At 36.6% G+C, this 21,467-nt stretch overlaps 2 protein-coding genes across 3 annotated transcripts; both read left to right on the plus strand.

The window, feature by feature from the left end:
- The first annotated feature begins 2,464 nt into the window (after positions 1 to 2,464).
- On the plus strand, positions 2,465 to 6,975 carry LOC117620134 (probable dolichyl pyrophosphate Glc1Man9GlcNAc2 alpha-1,3-glucosyltransferase). Of its 2 annotated transcripts, XM_034350253.1 has the most exons (5): positions 2,465 to 2,646; positions 2,724 to 3,489; positions 5,361 to 5,567; positions 6,143 to 6,380; positions 6,543 to 6,975. In XM_034350253.1, exons 2-5 carry the CDS (start codon positions 2,734 to 2,736, stop codon positions 6,905 to 6,907), a joined length of 1,566 nt encoding a protein of 521 aa, XP_034206144.1. In that variant the 5' UTR covers positions 2,465 to 2,646; positions 2,724 to 2,733; the 3' UTR covers positions 6,908 to 6,975. The 2 variants fall into 2 exon arrangements, with proteins under 2 accessions (XP_034206144.1, XP_034206143.1); XM_034350252.1 differs by having other exon boundaries at positions 2,465 to 3,489.
- A 9,449-nt stretch (positions 6,976 to 16,424) lies between these two features.
- Positions 16,425 to 20,000, plus strand: LOC117619437 (ATP synthase subunit delta', mitochondrial-like). Its single transcript, XM_034349394.1, has 2 exons — positions 16,425 to 16,796; positions 19,372 to 20,000. The coding sequence occupies exons 1-2, from the start codon at positions 16,539 to 16,541 to the stop codon at positions 19,714 to 19,716; spliced, it is 603 nt and encodes a 200-aa protein (XP_034205285.1). The 5' UTR covers positions 16,425 to 16,538; the 3' UTR covers positions 19,717 to 20,000.
- The last annotated feature ends 1,467 nt before the right edge of the window (positions 20,001 to 21,467 follow it).

Raw genomic sequence — 21,467 nt, forward strand, 5'->3', positions numbered from 1 at the left:
TTTCTTCAACAAATTCTTTTATATGTCTGAGTCTTTCTTTAATTATGTATGTGCTTTTATTTATTTATTATTATATAAAAATTCTAGGATTGCATTCATAATTTAGCCAACAAAATTACTTGCCACAAAGGGCCATTACAATAAGGAGCAATCTAACATCAAAATTAAGACAACTGGTGCACCTCCAATAACGATCACACATGATTGAAGATACTATGGCATAGACATCCCAACTAAGATTACAAACTCAGAATAATAAAAAGTATACATAACTATATGCTTACAAGGAGAAGGTGGAAAACTCTCACAACAGGTGAGGTGAAAACTACACAAAGAACCAAAAGAGTCTCTGCGGCTTATTTCAAACATAAAGAAACCGCAAAAAGGATAGTGGTGAAGATTTGATGCTATAACGCAAGTGGTGATCCAACATCAAGATGCAACTGCCTGTGTTGGGTGAAGGAAAATTATAAGAAAACAAAGAAAAATAGGGGAATCTTCTATCTCTAAAAATTGGAAGCACAAACCACCCCTATCACATCTGATTTTTTATATATTTAAATAGACCTTATTACATTCAAGCATATCATCTAAAGGCTCGTGAATTGAGTCACCTATGCAAGTTGTAGACATAATTTTCTAATTTCTCAACCAATTTTTAATTATTTTAATTTATTTAATCTTATTATTATGACTGAGTCTTTCAATATATTTATCCAACGTGTATTATGGTTCTTAATTTTCTATATGGGAGATAGAATGTTTTGGAAACTAGATCTATTCACATTCTGAAACTAGACCACTATTCAAAATGAGTCTTGGAATTTCAACATTGGGATGCTACATATTAAGATATAGTATTGGAGGTGTATATATATATATATATATATATATATATATATGACACACCTTGTACTAAATTTTACTTTGATTGGAGGAAAGTACATAGCTCTCTCTTGAAACCTTACTTTGATTCAGGGCTTCAATAACTTCTCTTGTGTAAATACATAAAGACCTAAGTAGAGGCATAAATAAAAAACTTTAGTCAAGGAAGTCCTCAATAGAGGCGTAAACTAAATCCTTCAATCCAGGTAAGAAACATAAGCCCTCAAGAGAGGTAAAACCCGTCATTAGAGGTATGAACTCAAGATAATCTTATTAGAAATACCAGTCGTCAACAAATGCATGAACTCAAGATAACTGCAATAAAGATATACAAGATGTCAAAAGAGGCATAACCTCAGCATAGGCACAAACCATCAACAAAGGTATGAGTTTAAAGCTTCATTTGGATAGAGGGATTCCATATCTAAATATTTGGGTAATGTTATAAGCATAAATTGTAATATTAGACTACTACAATCTATGTATGCTAAGATTTGACATAGCTAGGTGTAATGCATTTAGAATGGATTTGAAATGACTATATGCAAAGAGTCACTTGTAATCCATGTGTTTTCTTCATTTTCTATCTTATTCAAATCTCGGCATACATAAACAATTTAACTTTATAATATCATCCAAATTCCTAAGATGACTTTGGAAGAGGGCATGTCACTAGACCTATATGTAAAATACAAGGCCTGAATAAGACATAAAATTAAAGGGGAAACTTAGTCGAGACATGAGGCATCACACCTCTCTCAAGGCATAGCTTTGTGGCCTAAGTGAAGAAAATGGTTAATCGTTTTATTAGTACCTAAATTTTGATCCGATTTGCATTTGAGTACCTCAATTTTCAAAATGGTTCCTGTGGTCCTTTAACTTTAGTTTCGTTTGGACAAATAGTCCTACCGTCAATTTTGTTAACTTTTTATGTTAAATGCAGGGGCAAAATGATATTTTTATATTAAAACAAAAAAAAAAGAATAAAGAATCATATCTTTAAAAATAACATTAAAAGAAAATCAAATAAAAAACCAACCAAAAAAAAAGTTCAAGAGGAGTAGAAATCGGGATAGAGGGGGAGAGAGTTTAATTTTAATTTTTTAGTTTTTTAAAATTTTTTTTCATATTTTAATCAATTTTGATACAAAAATACTATTTTGCCCCTGCACTTAACAAAAAAGTTAACAAAATTAACGGCAGGATCACTTGTTCTAACGAAACTAAAGTTAAAGGACCATGGAAACCATTTTCAAAATTAAAGTACTCAAATGCAAATCGAATCTAAATTTAAAGACTAATAAAACGATTAACCCATAAAGAAAATATCAATCCAAATGTCACGATGCACTGGAATCTCCATGGAAAAGGTGTTATTTACGCACATTGGCCTAACCACCTTCCTCTAATATTCATATAATATTCCACAGCCGGTTAGGCCTAACCACAGCTCCCAGCCGTTGGATCAATCTTAAAATGAAAATCCAATGGTAAATTGTCATATGCTATGCACCAACCGAAGAAAAACCAGAAACTACAGTATTCCCCGCTTTTTTTTCTTTTGGTACATTTTAGTCCCCGCTTTTCCTTCACGGATAGGCTGGTCAGTGGTCGCCTATCCCAAAGCCTAGCCAAGCGGCCGTCTTCAAAAGCTTTTGTCGGGTTTTGGGTCTCTCAGTCGAGATCGAACCCAATGAGGAGACAAAATGGTTCGTCGTTGGAGTTCATAGCAATGAAATTCAAAATGCATTGAAATCTCAGGTTTTTTCTTTTTCTTTCTCCTTCATTTCTCTTGAATTCAGTTTTCGCTGAATCGAATTCCTGGTTGTTCTCTGAAGTTTCAACTCCATGGAAGCACAGACCACTCCGAAACTGAAAAAACCTCCAAAACCCAGCAAGCCCATTAGAGAGCTGTGGTGGTTTTTCGCCGCAGCCGCCTGCGTAAAGCTGCTTCTGATCCCAGCCTACAAAAGCACAGACTTTGAGGTCCATCGCCACTGGCTTGCTATAACCCACTCTCTGCCTCTCTCTCAATGGTACTTTGACGAGACCAGCCCTTGGACCCTTGACTACCCTCCATTCTTTGCCTACTTTGAGCGCCTCCTATCTATTTTTGCCAATCTCATTGACCCACAAATTGTTCACCTCCAAAACGGCTTGAATTACAGCTCAAACACAGTGCTTTATTTCCAAAGAATCTCTGTTATCTTCTCGGATTTGTGTCTTTTGCATGGGGTTTATAGATTGACTTGGAAGTTGGATTCAACGAGGCAAAAACTGATCTGGGTACTGGTGGTTTGGTCTCCAATGCTTGTGATTGTGGACCATTTGCATTTTCAGTACAATGGATTTTTACTTGGGATTTTGTTGATTTCGCTTTCTTATTTGGAGGAAGGGAGGGACTTGATGGGTGGACTAGTTTTTGCTGTGTTGCTTTGCTTCAAGCATTTGTTTGCTGTGGCGGCACCAGTTTATTTTGTCTACTTGTTGAGGCATTATTGCTGGAAAGGATTTGTGAGAGGTTTCTGGCGGCTTTTCATTTTGGGAGCTATTGTTGTGGCTGTTTTTGCAGTGGCTTATGGACCCTTTGTCTATCATGGGCAGGTAATCTCTCTGGCTTTGACAATTTGTCTTTTAGATGGTTATTGGGCATCATCTTCGTATTACTCTTATCTGTTTTTATTAAGAAATCTCAGAGCATATTAACCTTTGCATGTGTGAATACTCACCAAGCAATGAATGACTGGGGATTTTTCCTCTGCAAATGGGATTTTTATGAGAGCTGAATATATGTTATACTATGGAAAGAAATAGTGAGAGAGTTCTATGTATTCTGTTTTGTGTTGAGACCATCTGGCTTTCTCCTGTCATGTTGATTAATCGATATTTTCGTATTAGCATCGGAAATCCACTAAGTTTCATCTGTTGTCCAACTAACACAAGTAAAAACAGAGATTTCATGCAAAGGACCACTAGTGTAGTGGTTTGGAACAATTGCTCCCCTAGGCAATGTCCTAGGTTCGGGTCCTAACATCCGATAGGAAAGGTCCTCCAAAAAAACAAAAAAAAAACGGAGATTTCATTGAAAGATTACCGACAGGCGGTGAATAGGATTAATGTTAGAATTTTTTCACATTATTTCTGAGAGAGCAAAATGAATTCTTTCTGCTGTCAGAAATGCAGACAGATCAAATGTTTGAAGTAGAGCAGCCCAAAAAATTGTTTAACTGAAGCAGCTATGTGAGATTTGGCAAGATAGAATATTAGAAATTTAATACTCGTGCCCATGGTTCTCATTAAATAATCAACCATGATACAATGGTCCTTTGGTATAGGTTCAAATCCTATTGGACTCAATTTGGATATCATGAGCCATCTCTGTGTGTCCTAGAAGTTAGTTTCATTGATAAACTGAAACCTTCATTATGGAATCAGTGCTCACACCAAAGTAACAATCAAATAAGGCTACACTAGCTTTCTATCTTTTTCTCCTTAAAAGTTGGTTTGAGTGATTTTGTTAGACCTTTAGGACCATGAAATTTATGTTGGGGCAAAGACTTCTGTTGTGGTCGGTTCTTTATTTTCTTTTTTGAATCAAGCAAATTATAGCATATCGATTACAATTCTGTCATATATTCTTTCAGAGCTTGCGACTGAATATTGTTCACTAGCAAAAGTTAAACACTAGCAAAAGTTAACATTGTACATTTTAGATCATAAGGATTTACAGTTTAATTTGGGTTGTGTGAATGGAGAAGAATGGGAGGTGTTTTAAGGGAGAAAGGGGTGAGGAGGTGGAATACTTGTGCTATACCTATAGGGTTCAGTTTTGTGGCTAGTTCTTTTCTAGCTGCTTTTTTATGACTGAAGTGCTGCTTTGCTTTAGCTTATTTTTTATACTGTTGTAGTGGAATAATTGTGATCAGTAATGTTATTAGTTGTAGATCTCCCTGTGTTGCAACTTTTATCTTTCTATAGCAGTAACGGTCTTCTCAAATACTACACCATTTGAAATTAATACAGTTTGCAACATTAGCCTATTAACCGTGTATATCCTTCTCTTGACATTTCATATTGATGATTTTGATTCTATAGGACGGAATGCCTTTTAAATTTCCCCTATTTTCTTCTGTTACCCTTTAATGTACGCTATGAATTAAACGTAATAAGGGAGAGGGCTGAAAATTGACACTCCTTCCATGATAATGCTGATGAAAAGATTAACTGTGGCAACACTGATATTCCACCCACTTTACAGTAACTCATGCTTAACAAAATAAAGTGAGGGATTAAGCTTCGTCAAGATGGTTGGTTATGCACTAATGTTGGTTCCTGGTCTTTCTATACTCATGGCGCTTGTAACAATTTGAATGCATCTTCAACGAGTCATTTAAATTTCTTCTTACTGATTAACCGATGAAGCCATCACAGTTTATTCATGCATAGTGTATTAATTGTTCAAAATTACCTTGCAGATGCAACAAGTCATCCACCGCATGTTTCCTTTTGGAAGGGGACTTTGTCATGCATATTGGGCACCAAATTTTTGGGTGTTCTATATCATACTAGATAAAGTGCTTGCTTTCTTGCTGGGAAGACTTGGATTCAAGATTCAGGCACCAGCAGCTTCATTCACTGGTGGGATAGTTGGGGATTTGTCTCCTTTTGCTGTACTACCTCAGGTAATTATCAATGATAAACTGGAAGGAGGTGGAATATAATAGGATAACAATAACTTTCTAAATAGTCTAATTCCTTAATCTGTCAAAACAAATTACGAAGAAAAAAAAGCTCCTAAATTGGATGGTACTTCTTGTTGATGGTTCACTCGTCAGCCTTGGTTTCAACTTCACATAATTATAACTAGGTGGTAATTTTAGGCTGTGCTGGTTACAGCCTTCTTCTCTAAACCTTTTGTTGAAGAACGACCAAAGTAATTCAATAATTAAAAACTTTCCATTGCCCAGTTTAATTCCTTCGCACTATTTTGTGGTGGTCCAGCAATCACACTGAGTCCATGTGCCATCATTTTTTCCTAAGCTTAAACGTCTGACTGAGCAGAATAAAGAAAGCTCATTTCCCTCTGTACTATGTTGAGTCCTGCTGATTGATGAGGTGGTGTTTTCCATTTATTTTACACAGGACTAGGTTGTTTTACTTAATAAATAAGGTGTTTTTTATTTTTTTATTTTTTATTTTTCATCTTCTTAATGTTTGTGGGACCTGAGTTTTTGTACTTGAATTTATGAAATGGTAGATCACCCCTGTCACAACCTTTATCCTGGTTCTGCTTGCATTATCTCCCTGTCTCATCAAGGCTTGGAGGCATCCACAGCCGGTGAGGATTACGAGATGGGTAGCCTATGCTTACACTTGTGGGTTTCTTTTTGGGTGGCATGTTCATGAGAAAGCAGCACTCCACTTTGTCATCCCACTTGCTATTGTCGCTGTACAGAGTTTGGATGATGCGAGGCATTACTTCTTGTTATCAACTGGTATGCTTTCATTTCTTCGCATAGAAACTAGGGGTTACTTTAAGAGCATTCAAACATAAATCCTGATATGTGGGGTTATTTTTTTAATTTGATAGGGGGTTTCTTAGCTTCCTATTTGTCCATTAATGTATTCTATCCTTCTATGCCATGTTTGCTATGCAGTGTCCTGCTACTCGCTGTTCCCACTTCTATTTGAAGCCCAGGAGTATCCAATAAAGGTGTTGTTGCTGTTACTGCACTCCATGCTTATGTGGTTAGGTTTCTCTGCGCAATTTGCTAAACATATATCACTTGAACTGGCAAAATCTGAGAAGAAAAATGATAAAGAAGAAGGGTTTGTTATTGGGTGGGTTGGCTGGAGTTATCTGGTTGGTATTTTGCTTGTTGAAATTTCGGGTCAGTTTCTGCATCCCATCATTCTTGGTGATAAGCTTCCTTTTATACCCCTTATGCTGAGCTCCACATACTGTGCACTAGGAACCATGTACTCTTTCATTTGGCAATTAAAATGGATCCTTGATTCATGATTGTTCAGGTTTTGACTAAATCTTATTTATAGAATTGTGAAGTGAATTTTAGATGGGTTTTAACTTCATATCCTATTTTCTATAGTATTAGTTTCTATTGACATTTTCACACGATGGAGCAAGACCTTGAGATATTGGGCACTGGATCCTATTCGACTTGCTCAAATTTCATTGCTTCTACCAGGACACGTCATTCACTCATGACCAGAAAATGCAACATGGTTTATTTAGGAAGTTGATTTTCCAACTCATCTTTTGTCCACTTACACTCTATTTATTGGAAATTGTATACTGATCTTTTGGCCACTTACACTTCCTTGTATATTATAGTAAAAAGTATTAAAAGATAAAAGGGAGTGTAAGTAAAAAAAAAAAAGGGAGTGAAAAAATTAGCACCCTTTATTTAACCGAAAGTTTCATTGTCAAGAGTCTAATGAACAATAGATCTTTCACCTAGAATTGATACTTTTTGTAATAACTTGATAAGGCTATCTCAAGCCATGGGCCATAGGCCAAATGTAGCCCTAAAACAATGCAAAACTCATTTCTAGCAATAAGCTTTAAAAAAAAAAAAAGAAGGCCAAATTTAGCTTTTTAGGCGAACTCCATGGGATATATCCCAAATATAGCCCTAAAATAATACAAAACCCATCTCCAGCCATGATCCAAACAAAATTTTGGCCAAATTTGGAGGGCCACATTTGGCTCTTTAGCCCTCCAACCGAGCCACATTTAGCCCAGTTTTGGTGTAGGCCAAATTTTTTGTGGGTCCCATACATGTACTTTTGAAGAAGATAAATTATCAAGTGTGGGCAAGAGCACGAATCTCGTGCAAACAACAAAAGCGTTGACCTCATCAATATATTTTTTAAAGCCTTTTTAAATGTTTTTAATTCGTGTTGTCTAAGAAAAATTTATAAAAAATTATTGGTCATGACCATTGGAGATCAGACTATTGAAACCCTACCATTTTTTTATTTTTAAATGTGGTCAACTTTTTAAATATTTTTAATTCGTAAAAAAATTATAAAAAATTACTGGTCATGACCGTTGGAGATCAGACCATTGAAACTCATCCTTCTAAAAAATAAATAAATAAATGTGGTCACATTTTCAAATGTTTCCAAGTGTTGTTTATAAAAAAATTATTGGTCATGAAATATTGTCTCTAAATAGTAGCTTAATTAAATTAAACAATACATAGTTGTGAAATACATGAGTGTTGTACCATATTTTTTCTGAAAATAATAAAATATGAAGGACCTTAAAATATTGCCCTGCATGGCTGAAGATGGAAAAATTTAGTCCTACACTATTCTTTAAAAAATTAATATTTTGGAGGGCTAAATATTTAGCCCTGGACTACATTTAGCCCAATGACTAGAGATGGCCTTAACCCTCCAACTAGGTCACTTGTGGCCCAGCTATAGCCCATGCCAAATTTTTGTGTGGGCTCAGTGCATGTGTTTTCCAATAAGAGAGAGAATCATGCTTGGGCGTGAGCACAGAACATCTTATGCAACTGCAGATCCAAAGACTGATATGAAAGGCGCACTGATGTCAGCTAGCCGTTATATTTTTTTTCTTTTAACCTTTTAAATGTATTTAAATTCATGCCACTCAAAATAATAAACAATACAATAATAAATATATTTAAATAGTAGTTTAATTTAATTAAACAATACACAGTAATGGATTGTATGAATGTTGTACTATAGTTTTTCTCAAAATAATAAAATATGGAGGGCCCTAAAATTTAGCCCTGCATGGGTGAAGATGGCCTAAGGAGAATTTGAAGTTAAACCATACTAATATTGTAAAAAGAAATACCACTAATGAAAAATGGATTGGTTGAAATAGGTACACTAAGTCCTATCACGAGTTCCACATATCATTTTTTTTTTTTTGACTTAATAGATGTGGCTTAGCAGGAAAAAAAAAAAAAAAGGGTAAGTTATTTTTGGGTATCCTTATTTGTTTTATTGCTAAAGTTTTGGTAGAATTTGTAACATAAATATAAGATTGGCCCCAAAATATAAAACCCAGGCAACCAATGAGAGATGAGTAAACTAGCTAGTTTTAAGATATCTTTTGGGAAGTTCCAACGTCATTCATATGTTATTTTAGCTAATTTTGGCTTTATGACCTACTCAACAGCCAACAGTATAAGGCTCTACTCAGGTAGAAAAAAAAAAAAAAAACTTATGTCAAAATAATGTCGAATCAATCAATAGATATGTGGACGGCCGGTATGAAGCAGCTTGTGCTATATGTAGCTCTTTTTAGGTTTCCTATTTTACCAAGAGAAAAGAACAAAATGACTAAGAGTGCTCCTAAAACTGTTTATTACTTCCTTACCATCTTCTTCTTCATCATCATCATCCTTGGTAATTCTTTTCTTACGTTGATGAATTAAGGAGAGGATGGTGTATTTACTAATTTTAATTTGTTTCCAAGGTGTTACGTCGCGTGTAGACTTGTTTATGCTATAAGTTCTCCTAATTAGGTTCTCTTGTTTAATTTAAAGAAAAGGAAAGGCATTACTAATTAAGACTCCTTTGTTGTTTGTATAAATTATCATACATTTGTGCAAATGCATTGCGCATGCATTTTACGTAATTGTGTTGGGAGACCATTTCAATCAAAAACCCTTGCTCTATTTAACTCATTTGAGTACATGTTTGAGGGCCAAATATGTACTCGGTATTCACAAAGAAAGAGTGCCCAAAGACAGGTGATCTTAATTGCCGAAAGCGAATGTGTGTAGCATATTGCAAAGCTACACTTGCGCAAGCTTACGCTGGAAACTGTACGGAAGAATATGAGGAATCCCTTTTTTGTCATTGCCAACTCCCTTGTATGTCACGATAATTTAGACACCTATTGCAAAGATGTGGAGCTTGCATTGCACTCCATGGACTGTGTGTGCAAGTAACTGGCCCTCATCTTGTTTCTGTTTCTACACATGTTCGTCATAACAAGTTGAAAAGCACACCAACACTTTTTTTTTTTTTTTTTTTGTATTGTATGCTTTCTAAGAAGGGCAAATATAGGGTTTTAATTCTTATAATTATGAGCCCATCTCGAATGTCTTGTTTTCATCAACTTTGGGATTCTTTTATATATGTCCAATTTTATTAAGATGTAATGGATGGAGGAGATCAATTTTGACTTCTTAATATATATAGCAGTCCACCAAGTCAGCCTGTGACCAGATAAGCAATACATTTGTCCTCCCTTTTTAATATATTTGAATTCAATTGCCATTAAGGTTTTGGCAATCAATCTTTCCCAGAACCTTACCTATATAGTATATAGAAAATTGATTGCCAGAACGTAGCATATTTTCGTCTCTTCTGTTGTCAAAACCCCTTTTTTTCTCTTTTATTTTTTTGGCAAGCTGGTTTGTAAAGCAGTAGCAGATTAAAATGGGGCTAACTCAACAACTAAACTCTTTTTCATGAACAAGGTCTCTTGTTAGGAGAGTGTCGTGTACAACAAGTCTAGCGCGCTATGGTTAGGGTTTACCAAATATTAGTGGCTCCGACAGCACAAGGGCACTCATATCATGCACGATACTACACTATCGAAAAGCGACTTTCTCACTGCGAGACGATTGAAAGTGCGGGAAGAAGAAGAATACTATTTGGTTTAATATTGTTGTGTATTATGTTTATACCGTATATTAACGACCAATGACCACCCTACACGTGGACGGAATCGACAACTTGACATTACAGGACCTTCGGCATGGCCCCTACCGAATCCTACACATCTTGGTGCTTTTGCCCTAGGACACGTGTCATGCACACGACCAGCTCCTAGAGTCCCACATCGGAAATATGAGCATGGTGCACACCTCCCAAGGCCTATATAAGAAGACCCCCATTCCCAAAATAGGGGGACAGAAAAACCAACGGTACGCTACCGCTTGATCTGTAATCTGACATTTACTAAATCCGTACTTACTTAAGCATCGGAGAGCCTTCGGCCGGTACCACACCGGTACCCCAGGGTCTTACCGAACGTGTCCTTTTGCAGGAACTTGATCTTCCGAAGACTAACTCCCTTCCGAAGACATAATATCACTAAGTTGGGCGAGCCACGTGTCGAACCACTTTTTCGCATCAACATATTATTCATCTCACAAAGAGGGATATATATATATATATATATATATATACACATAGAGTTACAATCCTAATTCCATTATCACATGGAGTAATTAGACTAAAATCTAATATTACAAGGAGTTACCTAAAATATAATACAAAAGTCAACACTCCCCCTCAAGTTGGTGCATAGATATCATTCATGCTCAACTTGTCTAAGAACTTCGAAAAAACATGGTCTTCTGTCCTGATTGCAGCCACTTCAACAATTTTATCATCCAACTTCTCCTTAATAAAGAACCTATCAACATCAACATGTTTCGTCCTATCGTGCTGCTCCGAATTATGAGCAATATCACGGGCAGCTTGTTTATCACAAAACAACTTCATTGGTTGACTAGGTGCAAAACCCATATCTTGTAATAGCAGTATAAGCTATAGGATCTCACAAACTTCTAGTGCCATACCTTTATATTTAGCTTCTGCACTTGACCAAGTAACCACATTATGCTTCATACTCCACCATGTAACAAGATTACCTTCCACAATAGTAAAGTAATTTGATGCCAAGCGTCTATCATCAACTGATCATGCCCAATTTGCATATGTATATAACCTTTAACTCTGAGATGGGCCATTCTTTGTAAACAAAATTATTCTCCAGGATCATATATGTATTGGCTAACCACACTGAAGGCATAGGCAGGATCAAGCCTCGTGTGAGCCAAATACATCATTCTCTCAACAAGCCTTTGATATCGACCTTTATCAACTGATATTTGGGTTGGATTAATCTCAAGTTTGAGTTCTTCTTCCATTGGTGTAGCAATTGGTTGACAAGTAGACATGCCAATTTCATGCAACAAATCTATCCTGTATTTTCTTTGTAACAGGAAAATTCCTGATTTAGATCTGATACTTTGATTCCCAAAAGGTATTTTAGAGAACCAAGGTCTTTCATCTCAAATTCCCTGAGCAGATAGTCCTATAACGTTTTTCGTTCTTTTGGATCATTTCTTGTCACCACCATATCATCAACATACACAATTAGAGCTACAAGCTTACCCTAGTTCTACTTCAGGAACAAAATGTGATCCAAATTACTTTGCTTGTAACCAAACTCCCTTGTAAATTTCGCAAACCTACCAAACCATGCTCGTGGAGACTATTTCAAACCGTATAGAGACTTCTTCAATCTGCATGCTTTTCGACTGTATTTTTGTGGAACGCCATACCCAGGTGGAAGATCCATGTACACTTTTTCTATTAGGTCTCCATGCAAGAACGCATTCTTCACATCAAATTGTTGTAAGGGCCATTCCAAATTTGCAGTTAAGGACAACAATACTTGAACCGTGTTGATCTTAGTTACTACAGTGAAAGTCTTCATCAAATCAATTCCATATGTATGAGTGTACCCTTTTGCTACCAACCTTGCCTTGAATTGATCAACAATACTACCGACCTTGTACTTCACTGTATAAACTCATCTACATCCCACAGGTTTCTTGCCAGCTAGCAAATCAACTATCTCCCAAGTAGCATTCTTCTTCAAAGACTTTATCTCTTCGTTCATCGTTGTTTGCCATGAGGGTCAACTAAAGCTTCCTTCACACTTTTAGGAATAGATACAGTAGATATGCAAATGACTTATTTGATTCAAACAACCGATGGGTAAACACATAATTATTCATAGGATATTTGACGATGCACCTTGGGTCGCTCTCATAAGTGGATTTCAGGATACCTCTATTAATACAGTTCAGGAGGCAACTTCTGGTTGGTTCGTTGTTGTTGGCATCAGTGACTGAGGATGAATAGTTATGGGTATCAGATGCAGACAAAGGCGGTGAAAAGAATGACGGTGGCTCTACGGTAGTCGATGACGTAGGAGGACTGCTAATCTCGTCTTCATTTTCGTGTAAATGCATTTCACCACTTATTTCCCAGTTACCACCACTTAAATCCAAGTCATTCACGTCTACATGTTCATGTGAATGAGAATCACCAATTATTTCCAAGTTACTACCACTTAAATCTAATTCATTCACCTCTTCTATATTCACAAAGCTATAATCAAGAGTCTGCACTTCCTTCTGGTGCTCCCCCTGAAGTGAGGACTCCAATGAGATGAACATAGCATTCTCATGAGACACTACATCCAAGGTGACATACATTTTCTAAGTGAGTAGATGATGACAATGATACCCTTTCTGATATGATACATAACCCACAAAACACACTTCAAGGCACGGGGATCAAGCTTACTGCATTGATGCTTGTGAACGTGGATAAATCCAACACACCCAAACATGCAATGTGGAAGATTCAAAATATAAGGGCAAGCGGTGAGAGTAGTCAACGTTTGAAAGGGTATTTGGAAGTTGATGGCTCGGGACGGAACATAGTTGATCAAATATGCTATAGAGGAAAGAGTTTTTCCCTAATAGGATATTGGCAAATGAGCTTCAAGTAGAGATGCACAAACAATCTCAAAGGAGGTGCCGATTTTTCTTTCTACAACTTCATTCTGTTGTGGGGGTATACGAACATGTAGTCTGATGAATGATGCCATGGTGATCCAAGTATTTTTACAATTCAGAGTTCGCATATTCACCACCATTGTCACTGGAGAACACTTGTATCTAGAGTCTTAAATTGAACATAGCACCCATTTTATGAAATTTCTGAAACAACAAATTCACTTCACTTTTCGATTTCGTAGAGCAGTGGGCTCCCCCAATGTAGCAATCTTAGATAGACCCTAAACATCATAATGAATCAACATAAATGGAAAGGAACTTTTCTTCATACTTGGTGAAAAGGAAGTACGATGGCTTTTCTCCAATTCACAAATGTCACAACGAAATCTAGAAACATCAAACTTGGAAAATAACTTAGGAAATATCTTTTGTAAATAACTAAAAGAAGCATGTCCAAACAACAACGCCATAACCATATTTCAAATTCGTTATTCTTCTCCCCTAAGAACCTTCCACAAACAAAGCTCGAGTCAATCGACCAAAGTTTTCTGACGCCAAGTCCAAGTAATAGTTGCTTTCCTCGCCTAAAACCATAACTGATCGCCCTGCTAGTCGGCTTATCCTTAAATACACAGAAAAAGGCCAGAATAACACAATACAATTTAAGGCCACAGTAAGTTCAGCAAAGGATAAAATGTTATAGTCCAATAAAGGAACAATAAGTACGGTGTCTAATGAAAGGTTATTAATAAAGGATATGGTGCCTTCCCTAATAACAAGGGTACAATTACCATCTGCAGTAGATACCAAGGGTTGTGGGGATGACTTTAAAGTTTGTACATGTCTAGAATTAAAAGGCATATGCTCTCTTAGCACCAGAATCAATTCGTATTATTCGAAATAGATGCAAAAACCTTTAAAGCCTTACCATTGTTACCTGTAGCAGTGACCAAAACAGACGCTTGTTCGGCTACATATTTAGAATCATCTTTTGTTTCAGTAACAGATGCACGTGACTTGTTGTACCTAGGATCACGAGTCTTGTCCCACGATTCAGATAGCCAATAATTTCATAACATCGATTCTTAGAATGCCCGGTTGACCACAATGAGGGCATTTTTAATCAGCAGTGGATGAGAGGAGCTGTCAACATTGTGGTAGAACGATCAACCCCTCCACCATAGGCCTGAGGAACCCAATCTTAGTAGGTTCGGTGGTCGTGGTCTGTCTGGGTTTGAGTGGGATGACACCCTACCATGGTTGCAACTTTGAACTGGACGACCTCAGTTTACATGGTTTCCCTTCCGTCAGCTTCACAACGAACATAAGCATAGGATTCTTGGAACCCAAGTACGGGGTCTTTCCCACAATTCCTCCTCTAACTTGATCAAACTCAACATCCAATCCAACTAGCAAGATATAAACTCTTAGTCTTTTAATCGACTTAGCATGCACCTTGATATCATAATCAAAAGGCAGAACTACCGTATCACGGTGATCCAATTCCTAAAAAATGGCAATCAGTTCCCCAAAATAATTTGTCACGGATTTTCCATTTTTGTTTGGTAGCAAATGCTTTTTGGTTCAAAGTGAACACTTGAACTTCATCAGTTCCATCAAAGAATGTTGTTGAAAGAGCATCCCAAATCTCCTTCACCGTCTTCAAGCGGATGTAACGCTTCATAATTTCTTGTGTCATGGAGGTCAACAACCAACTCTTGCTTTTCTGGTTTGATATACCACTTATTGTACTTGGGATCTATCTCGACAGGTGCCTTCTCTTTGCCATGAATATACCCCATTTTTCTTTTGCTGCGATATGCATTTCCATGAGTTGACTCCACATATCGTAGTTCTTCTCAGTGAGAGTAATTCCGGCAAGAGTGATTCAGTAGGGATCCCAAAAATTGAGTGCTTTAGTAAAACTCCCAAAAATAGAGTTCTTTAGGAGGGAACAAAAGAGTTATTCTTATCGATTTTGTTAATCGCAACTAGATGGTTTCATGATCTTCCTCTGTCTATTGTAGACACTTTATTTACAATTGAGGCTTTTCATTGTAGTGACTCTTTTATTTTGTATAAAATAAATAAATAAATAAAAAGAAAAATTATTGTCTTCATGATTTAAATTTTCTAATTTTTTTTACAAAGATAATCTTTGAATGAAGACTTTAAAACATAGACGGTTTGGATCGTTAGAGAATAATTTGTAGGGACCCCACACCATTGAGAAGTTCAAATCTCCCCTTTCTTGTTCATCACAAGAAAGTAACCCTTCTGAATGATCATAATGACAATATCATCTCTCTTTTCTTTGGCAAATAAACAAATTAAACTTACATTACAAGTAAAAAAGGAAAAACATCGTCTTCTTTAAAGTCTCTTTGTACTTCCATCTTAAATCTAAAACTACATTTTTTTAGGTTACCATAGAAGGAATTGAACCATAGCCTAACCTTAATACTAACTAATGTCCCCACCCATTCTCACCACTTGGGATAACCCAGAGCTTTAAAATACATCATTTGAATTATCTTACAATCATACAAATATGTCGTTTGCTTCTGTTTTTGCATTTAATTCAATTATTTTTATACTAACACAATCATTCTCTTGTCAGTCTATCATTCATATATATATATATATATATATATATATATATATTTAATACAAGCGTTAGTCTAAATTACGATTTTTCACAAATACACTACTAAATATGCCACTGGGTTAGATCCGATTGGCCAACCTATCATTTCTAAATTTATAGAGAAATTTACTTTCATCTCTTGACCAAAATGGGCTCAATGGGCCCAATATGGGTACCTTCCCCAGATTTACATGCAAATGCAAAAGCCCAGTGACTCGGCCCACAAATGCCTCAACAAAACTAGACTATTAACCCGCACCCAGTCTCCATTTCCACAATCCGAAAACGGCGAAGCCATTTCCGAAACACCAGCCAAACCCTTCTCTAAACTCACTCACTCTCTCTCTCTCCGACCCTGCGAGACCCGAGCGACCCCTCACTCTGCGACCATGTTGCGCCGCGCCACAGCCCTCTTGACCCGACCTGTGATCTCCCTCCGGGCCCGACCCTTCTCCACGGATGTCTCAGAAATTCCAGTAGCCGACAAGTCGTTTTATGATGCTTGGAAGAAAGTGATCCCAATCTTAGAGCCACCCCACACCCCATTGACCTTCATGAAGCCTCGGCCTCCAACTCCATCTTCGATCCCTACTAAGCTCACTGTCAACTTTGTGCTGCCTTATAACTCGGAGCTTGCAGCCAAAGAGGTCAGTTTGTGAAAGATTTGTTGTGGTTTTGGTGCAATTTTTCCGTTCTGATGTTGAATTTAAGAGTTTTATGATATGGGTTTTGTTTGTTTTTGTGTGGGTTTATCTGGGTTTGGTGCTAATCTTGGTTTTGAGGTAGAATTGGTTATCCTTAGTTTGATGTGATCTCATTTGGGTATTTTGTTGTTCGGACTAAGTTTAGATGGGTTTGGTGCTAATTAGAGATCAATATCAATTTGTAAACTTTGATTTTGTTGTGAACTTATGTGGCTTTGGTTTTATTTAAATGTGAATTTGACGGTTAACTGATAAATGTAGAAAATTGGATTCTGATATAGTTTACAACTTGATCCTTTGTGTAGATGTCATTTTAGTAAATGTACTAATCAACGAATTGCAAACTTGTATTAGGTGTTCATATCTTCAAATTGATGAAATTGTACTTACTAAGGATGCCACATTTATATCCTTGTAACTTTCTTGTATGAGACTGTTTTGTGTTTCTTAGCGAAGGTCCATTTTTCAGAACAAGGGTTGTTAACTTCAAGTCAATGTCAAACTTCCATCATGAATGTTGTGATTATGTTCGTTAGCATATGAAATTTTAGTAGATTGATTTTCTGCATTTTTATGTTTCTGAATTCGGATAGAAAATATCTGAGAAATTGCTGTCTAAGTGCTTTTTCCATACCACTTGTGTATTTCTTTTATTACATTTTCCAGTCTTGGTTGTCCATGTTTTTCCTTTGATACCTTTTGGTTACTTGATGATTGAGAGATGTTGGCAGAAAATGAATGGAATTTCAGATCTGTAGTGTTTGATGTAATTGTACCTTAACTGGTTTAGCACCACTGTGTCTTAGTTGACCATTTCATATTCTGCTAACAACAGGAAACACAAGATTTGGGTTTTCCCCTCTCCTTTCCCGCAATGTGGAAAAACTAGGAACTTTGTTGGTTTTCATTCAGTTCTGAGCATCAATTGCTTGGTTCACAGTATTCATTCCATTACTTGTTGACTGGTGAACATGAGAAACAGATGCTGCTTATTATCTAAACTAAGAATCCAACAATTTCTGTAAAAATTGCTGCGCATTCTTAAATTCCATTTCCTTTACCTTCATCAAGCCCTTGTGACCTGTAAACGGGTCCAATAGCTACCTGCGGGGGATCAGTGGAATTGGTCAGTCCCACAGTTTGCTCCCATGTGGTCAGAGTTTTGAAACCCGCAAAGGTACTTATCTAGCTATTTGCTAGTGTTTCCTGTCTCCCGAAGCGGATTGGGGAATTTCTGAGTATTTTTTTAAAAATGGGTCCAATAGCTGGATCCTGGAGCAGATTTTATTTTTCTCAACTTAAGACTTGAGTAACATGGGAGGGTGGTGCATGGTTGCATGCCCATAAAAACTGGTCAGGGTCCAGTTGGCAGTTGAATTGTTAGTTTTTTCTACCCTAGTTTTCATACAAGCATCTAGATGCCTGCACATTTTCCGTACTCAGATCCCTGGAACTAATCAACTGTAACTTGGTTCTTATTTCGTAGTTAGTCTCATATATCAGGTTGATATGTTCTCTACATTTTGTTTGATTGATGCTCCTTCAAAACAAACAGAAATCAAACAGAAGAATGGTAGGGCTAATTTCCTTTCCAAATCAAAAGAGAGATTTTTTGTTTTTTTTGTTTTTACTTTTACTTTTATGATTTGTGTTATACAGTGCTCTTAGGCATACGCTATGTGAAGGCAATTTTCTAGAACTAAAAATTAGATTCCATATTTGCCCATTTTTTATCCTTGAATCTTGTCATATCTTATTTTTTATTGCTGTGTGAATCTTTTCAAGAAAACCTAAATACAGCACTTCATAGTTTTTCTGCCAAATAATGTAGTCTTATCTGTTCCACTTCAAGCAAAAGATAGATTTTCTAGCAATAAAACCAAATGAATTCACTTTCCCTTTTCCACAAATTAAAGAAAAAATTTGCTGATGCATTTTTAGATCAAATGCTCTTCCTTTTAGGGTATTTCTATTACTCCGCTATTGGTGTTATCCTCAGTTGGATTGAAGACTTTGCGTATTTAGTGTTGGTGTAAGATAGTCACTGAATATCTTCTTTATAATCCTCTTCACTGCATGCCTGACATTTGGAGTTAAGATAGTAGTATGTGAAGGGATTGTTGAAATGCCAATTATTCAAAAGCTCATGTAGGAAATATGCCAAAAGAAAATTATGTATATCTTGTCTGACGCACACTGATAGCTGAAGGGGGTAAAGGCTGTCATTGAAATTATGAAAACCTGTGGGCAACAACCAATGTTTTCATTCTTTTTGTTAAATAGTTGAAAATCTCGGTAAGGAGTCAAGGATGCTAGCCCCTCTATCCCAGTATCATGGTTTAGTGATACAGTACTTGCATGCATGAATTCAAAATTACAAATACATATACAAATGCAGCCTACACACACACGAAATTGTTTAGAGAATTAGAATTTTCTGCATTTTGTTCGATACAATGTTTCCACTTGTGAATATTGTACTGCCGTATCTTACTTTTTATGAATCATGTCTCAACAGGTTGACATGGTAATCATACCAGCAAGCACTGGGCACATGGGTGTTCTTCCTGGACATGTAGCAACAATTGCAGAGTTGAAACCTGGGGTTCTATCAGTACACGAAGGAACTGATGTGACAAAGTATTTCGTCAGCAGTGGTTTTGCATTCATCCATGCGAACTCTTATGCAGATATAATTGCTGTAGAGGCTGTCCCTCTTGATCGTGTCGATCCAAGTCTTGTCCAGAAGGGGCTTGCAGAGTTCACCCAGAAGCTCAGCTCAGCTTCAACTGACTTGGAGAAAGCTGAAGCTCAGATTGGAGTTGATGTGCATAGTGCCCTCAATGCCGCCCTCACAGGCTAGTTTTACTAGTCTTTTCACTCTCTTGTTGATTTAGTCCATTTGTACCCTCTGTTACATCTTTAAGGTGCTGCAATTCGACACTTGGATCCGTGTCGTGGAGCCAATATTTGTCAACACTTTTTTCTTGTAGTTCTGTGTTGAATGTGGAATTGATGAAAAAATAATACTGGAATTTGATGTCATCCGGTTTACAGAGTTGGTCAAATACTTAAAAGAAACGAGGGATTACCAGCCTTGTTTCATTTCAAATAACAAAAAGAAACCAATAGGCAATTTCTGGTTTGTATTCTACAATTTGGCATAGAATCAGATCCTGGCCTTGAATGGAAAATGACGTTGAATCCATTATACTTTTTTAATCCTTTTATATCTTCTTCAGGCATCTAACTTATAAAGAATTAGAATATAAAAGTTGTAAAAATAATAAATTTGTCAATGGATTTGTTGGCAATTATTTGTAAAGGGTTTAAACAGTTAAAAAAAATATCTATTTCTGAGAAATAAACAAACAAAAAAGCAAGAAAAAGAACACACAGGCATAGCACGACAAGGGACTTTATTATCTCAATGGGAAATGAATTGCGTGGTGGTTTGATATTCAATTTGTTGATGGACGAGTTTCATAATCACATCTCCAGGTTGGTACTTTTTCTTATGTATTTATTTGATTCGCTTGGATTTCAAGTTTCAACCATTTGCTTCAACCAATTGAAGACAACGAAACCAGAAATGGACTGAAAGCTATTCCACAATTTGATAGTTGATTATTCTTCTCTACAATGTGATGACCCACAAGATGGAAAAGTGTGCCTTGAAACTGACTGAGAATATTATATTATTAACAATGTTGTATTTGTATGACCCCAAACTATAATGAACAATGAAATCACATTATCATAAATCACAATAACACCAAATAAAGAGAAGAATAACTACATTACATTAACATTTTTAAGTCCTATTTCTTTTCACCAAACAATTTCAAAGCAATTTTAATTATCATAAAACGCTTTTAACTTGTCAAAAACAAGATTGGTTTAGAATTCTCTAATAAGTATTTTATGTTAAGTATAGGTTGCATATTTCTAATCTCAACCGTTGGATTGCATGTATGTTACATACTAAATCTACCGACACGTCTAATAAATGCAATTCAACGTTCAAAATTAAAAAGATATAATTAATCCTTAACTTAAATACTTATTAGATTAGATAATATCCTCTGAAAACAGTACCAAACAATCAAATTTACAAACTATTGTTTTCATTTAAAAAAGAGCAAAAAAACAAAAGACAGAAAATCATTTAGTTTAGACAACTCATTCAATAAGCCACATGGCATGGTCCTCGTGGAGAGGAAGCAAAATGGAACGACCAAATAATTGGAATACCTTGGAGCGTGGGACAGTCTCCACCGTCGATTCCAACCTCGTTCATCGTGGCCGTTCCAAGAACATGGAGAAAGCAAGCAAGCAAGCAAGCAATCAATTATGTCTCTTTTCGCAAACACTTGCCACGTCGAACGTGTCATAATTCGATGGCGCTGAGCTGGTCCTCCCTCCAAGGCCGCACGTGTAACGGGCAGAAAAAGTAACAGCTGCCCGCAGGCCACGGGTAGTGGGTGCGGGTCCGGAAGACAAGGACCTGGGAAGTAGAGCCAGTATGGTCCTGAGCCAGGTGGGTCCTACGCTTCGATGGTTTTGTTATCGTGGGTCCGCCTCCGAGTCAGCTCCACGGTTGGGTCATAATTC

The sequence above is a fragment of the Prunus dulcis genome, chromosome 2, assembly GCF_902201215.1.
Source record: "Prunus dulcis chromosome 2, ALMONDv2, whole genome shotgun sequence".
In the NCBI taxonomy this organism is placed as follows: domain Eukaryota; kingdom Viridiplantae; phylum Streptophyta; class Magnoliopsida; order Rosales; family Rosaceae; genus Prunus; species Prunus dulcis.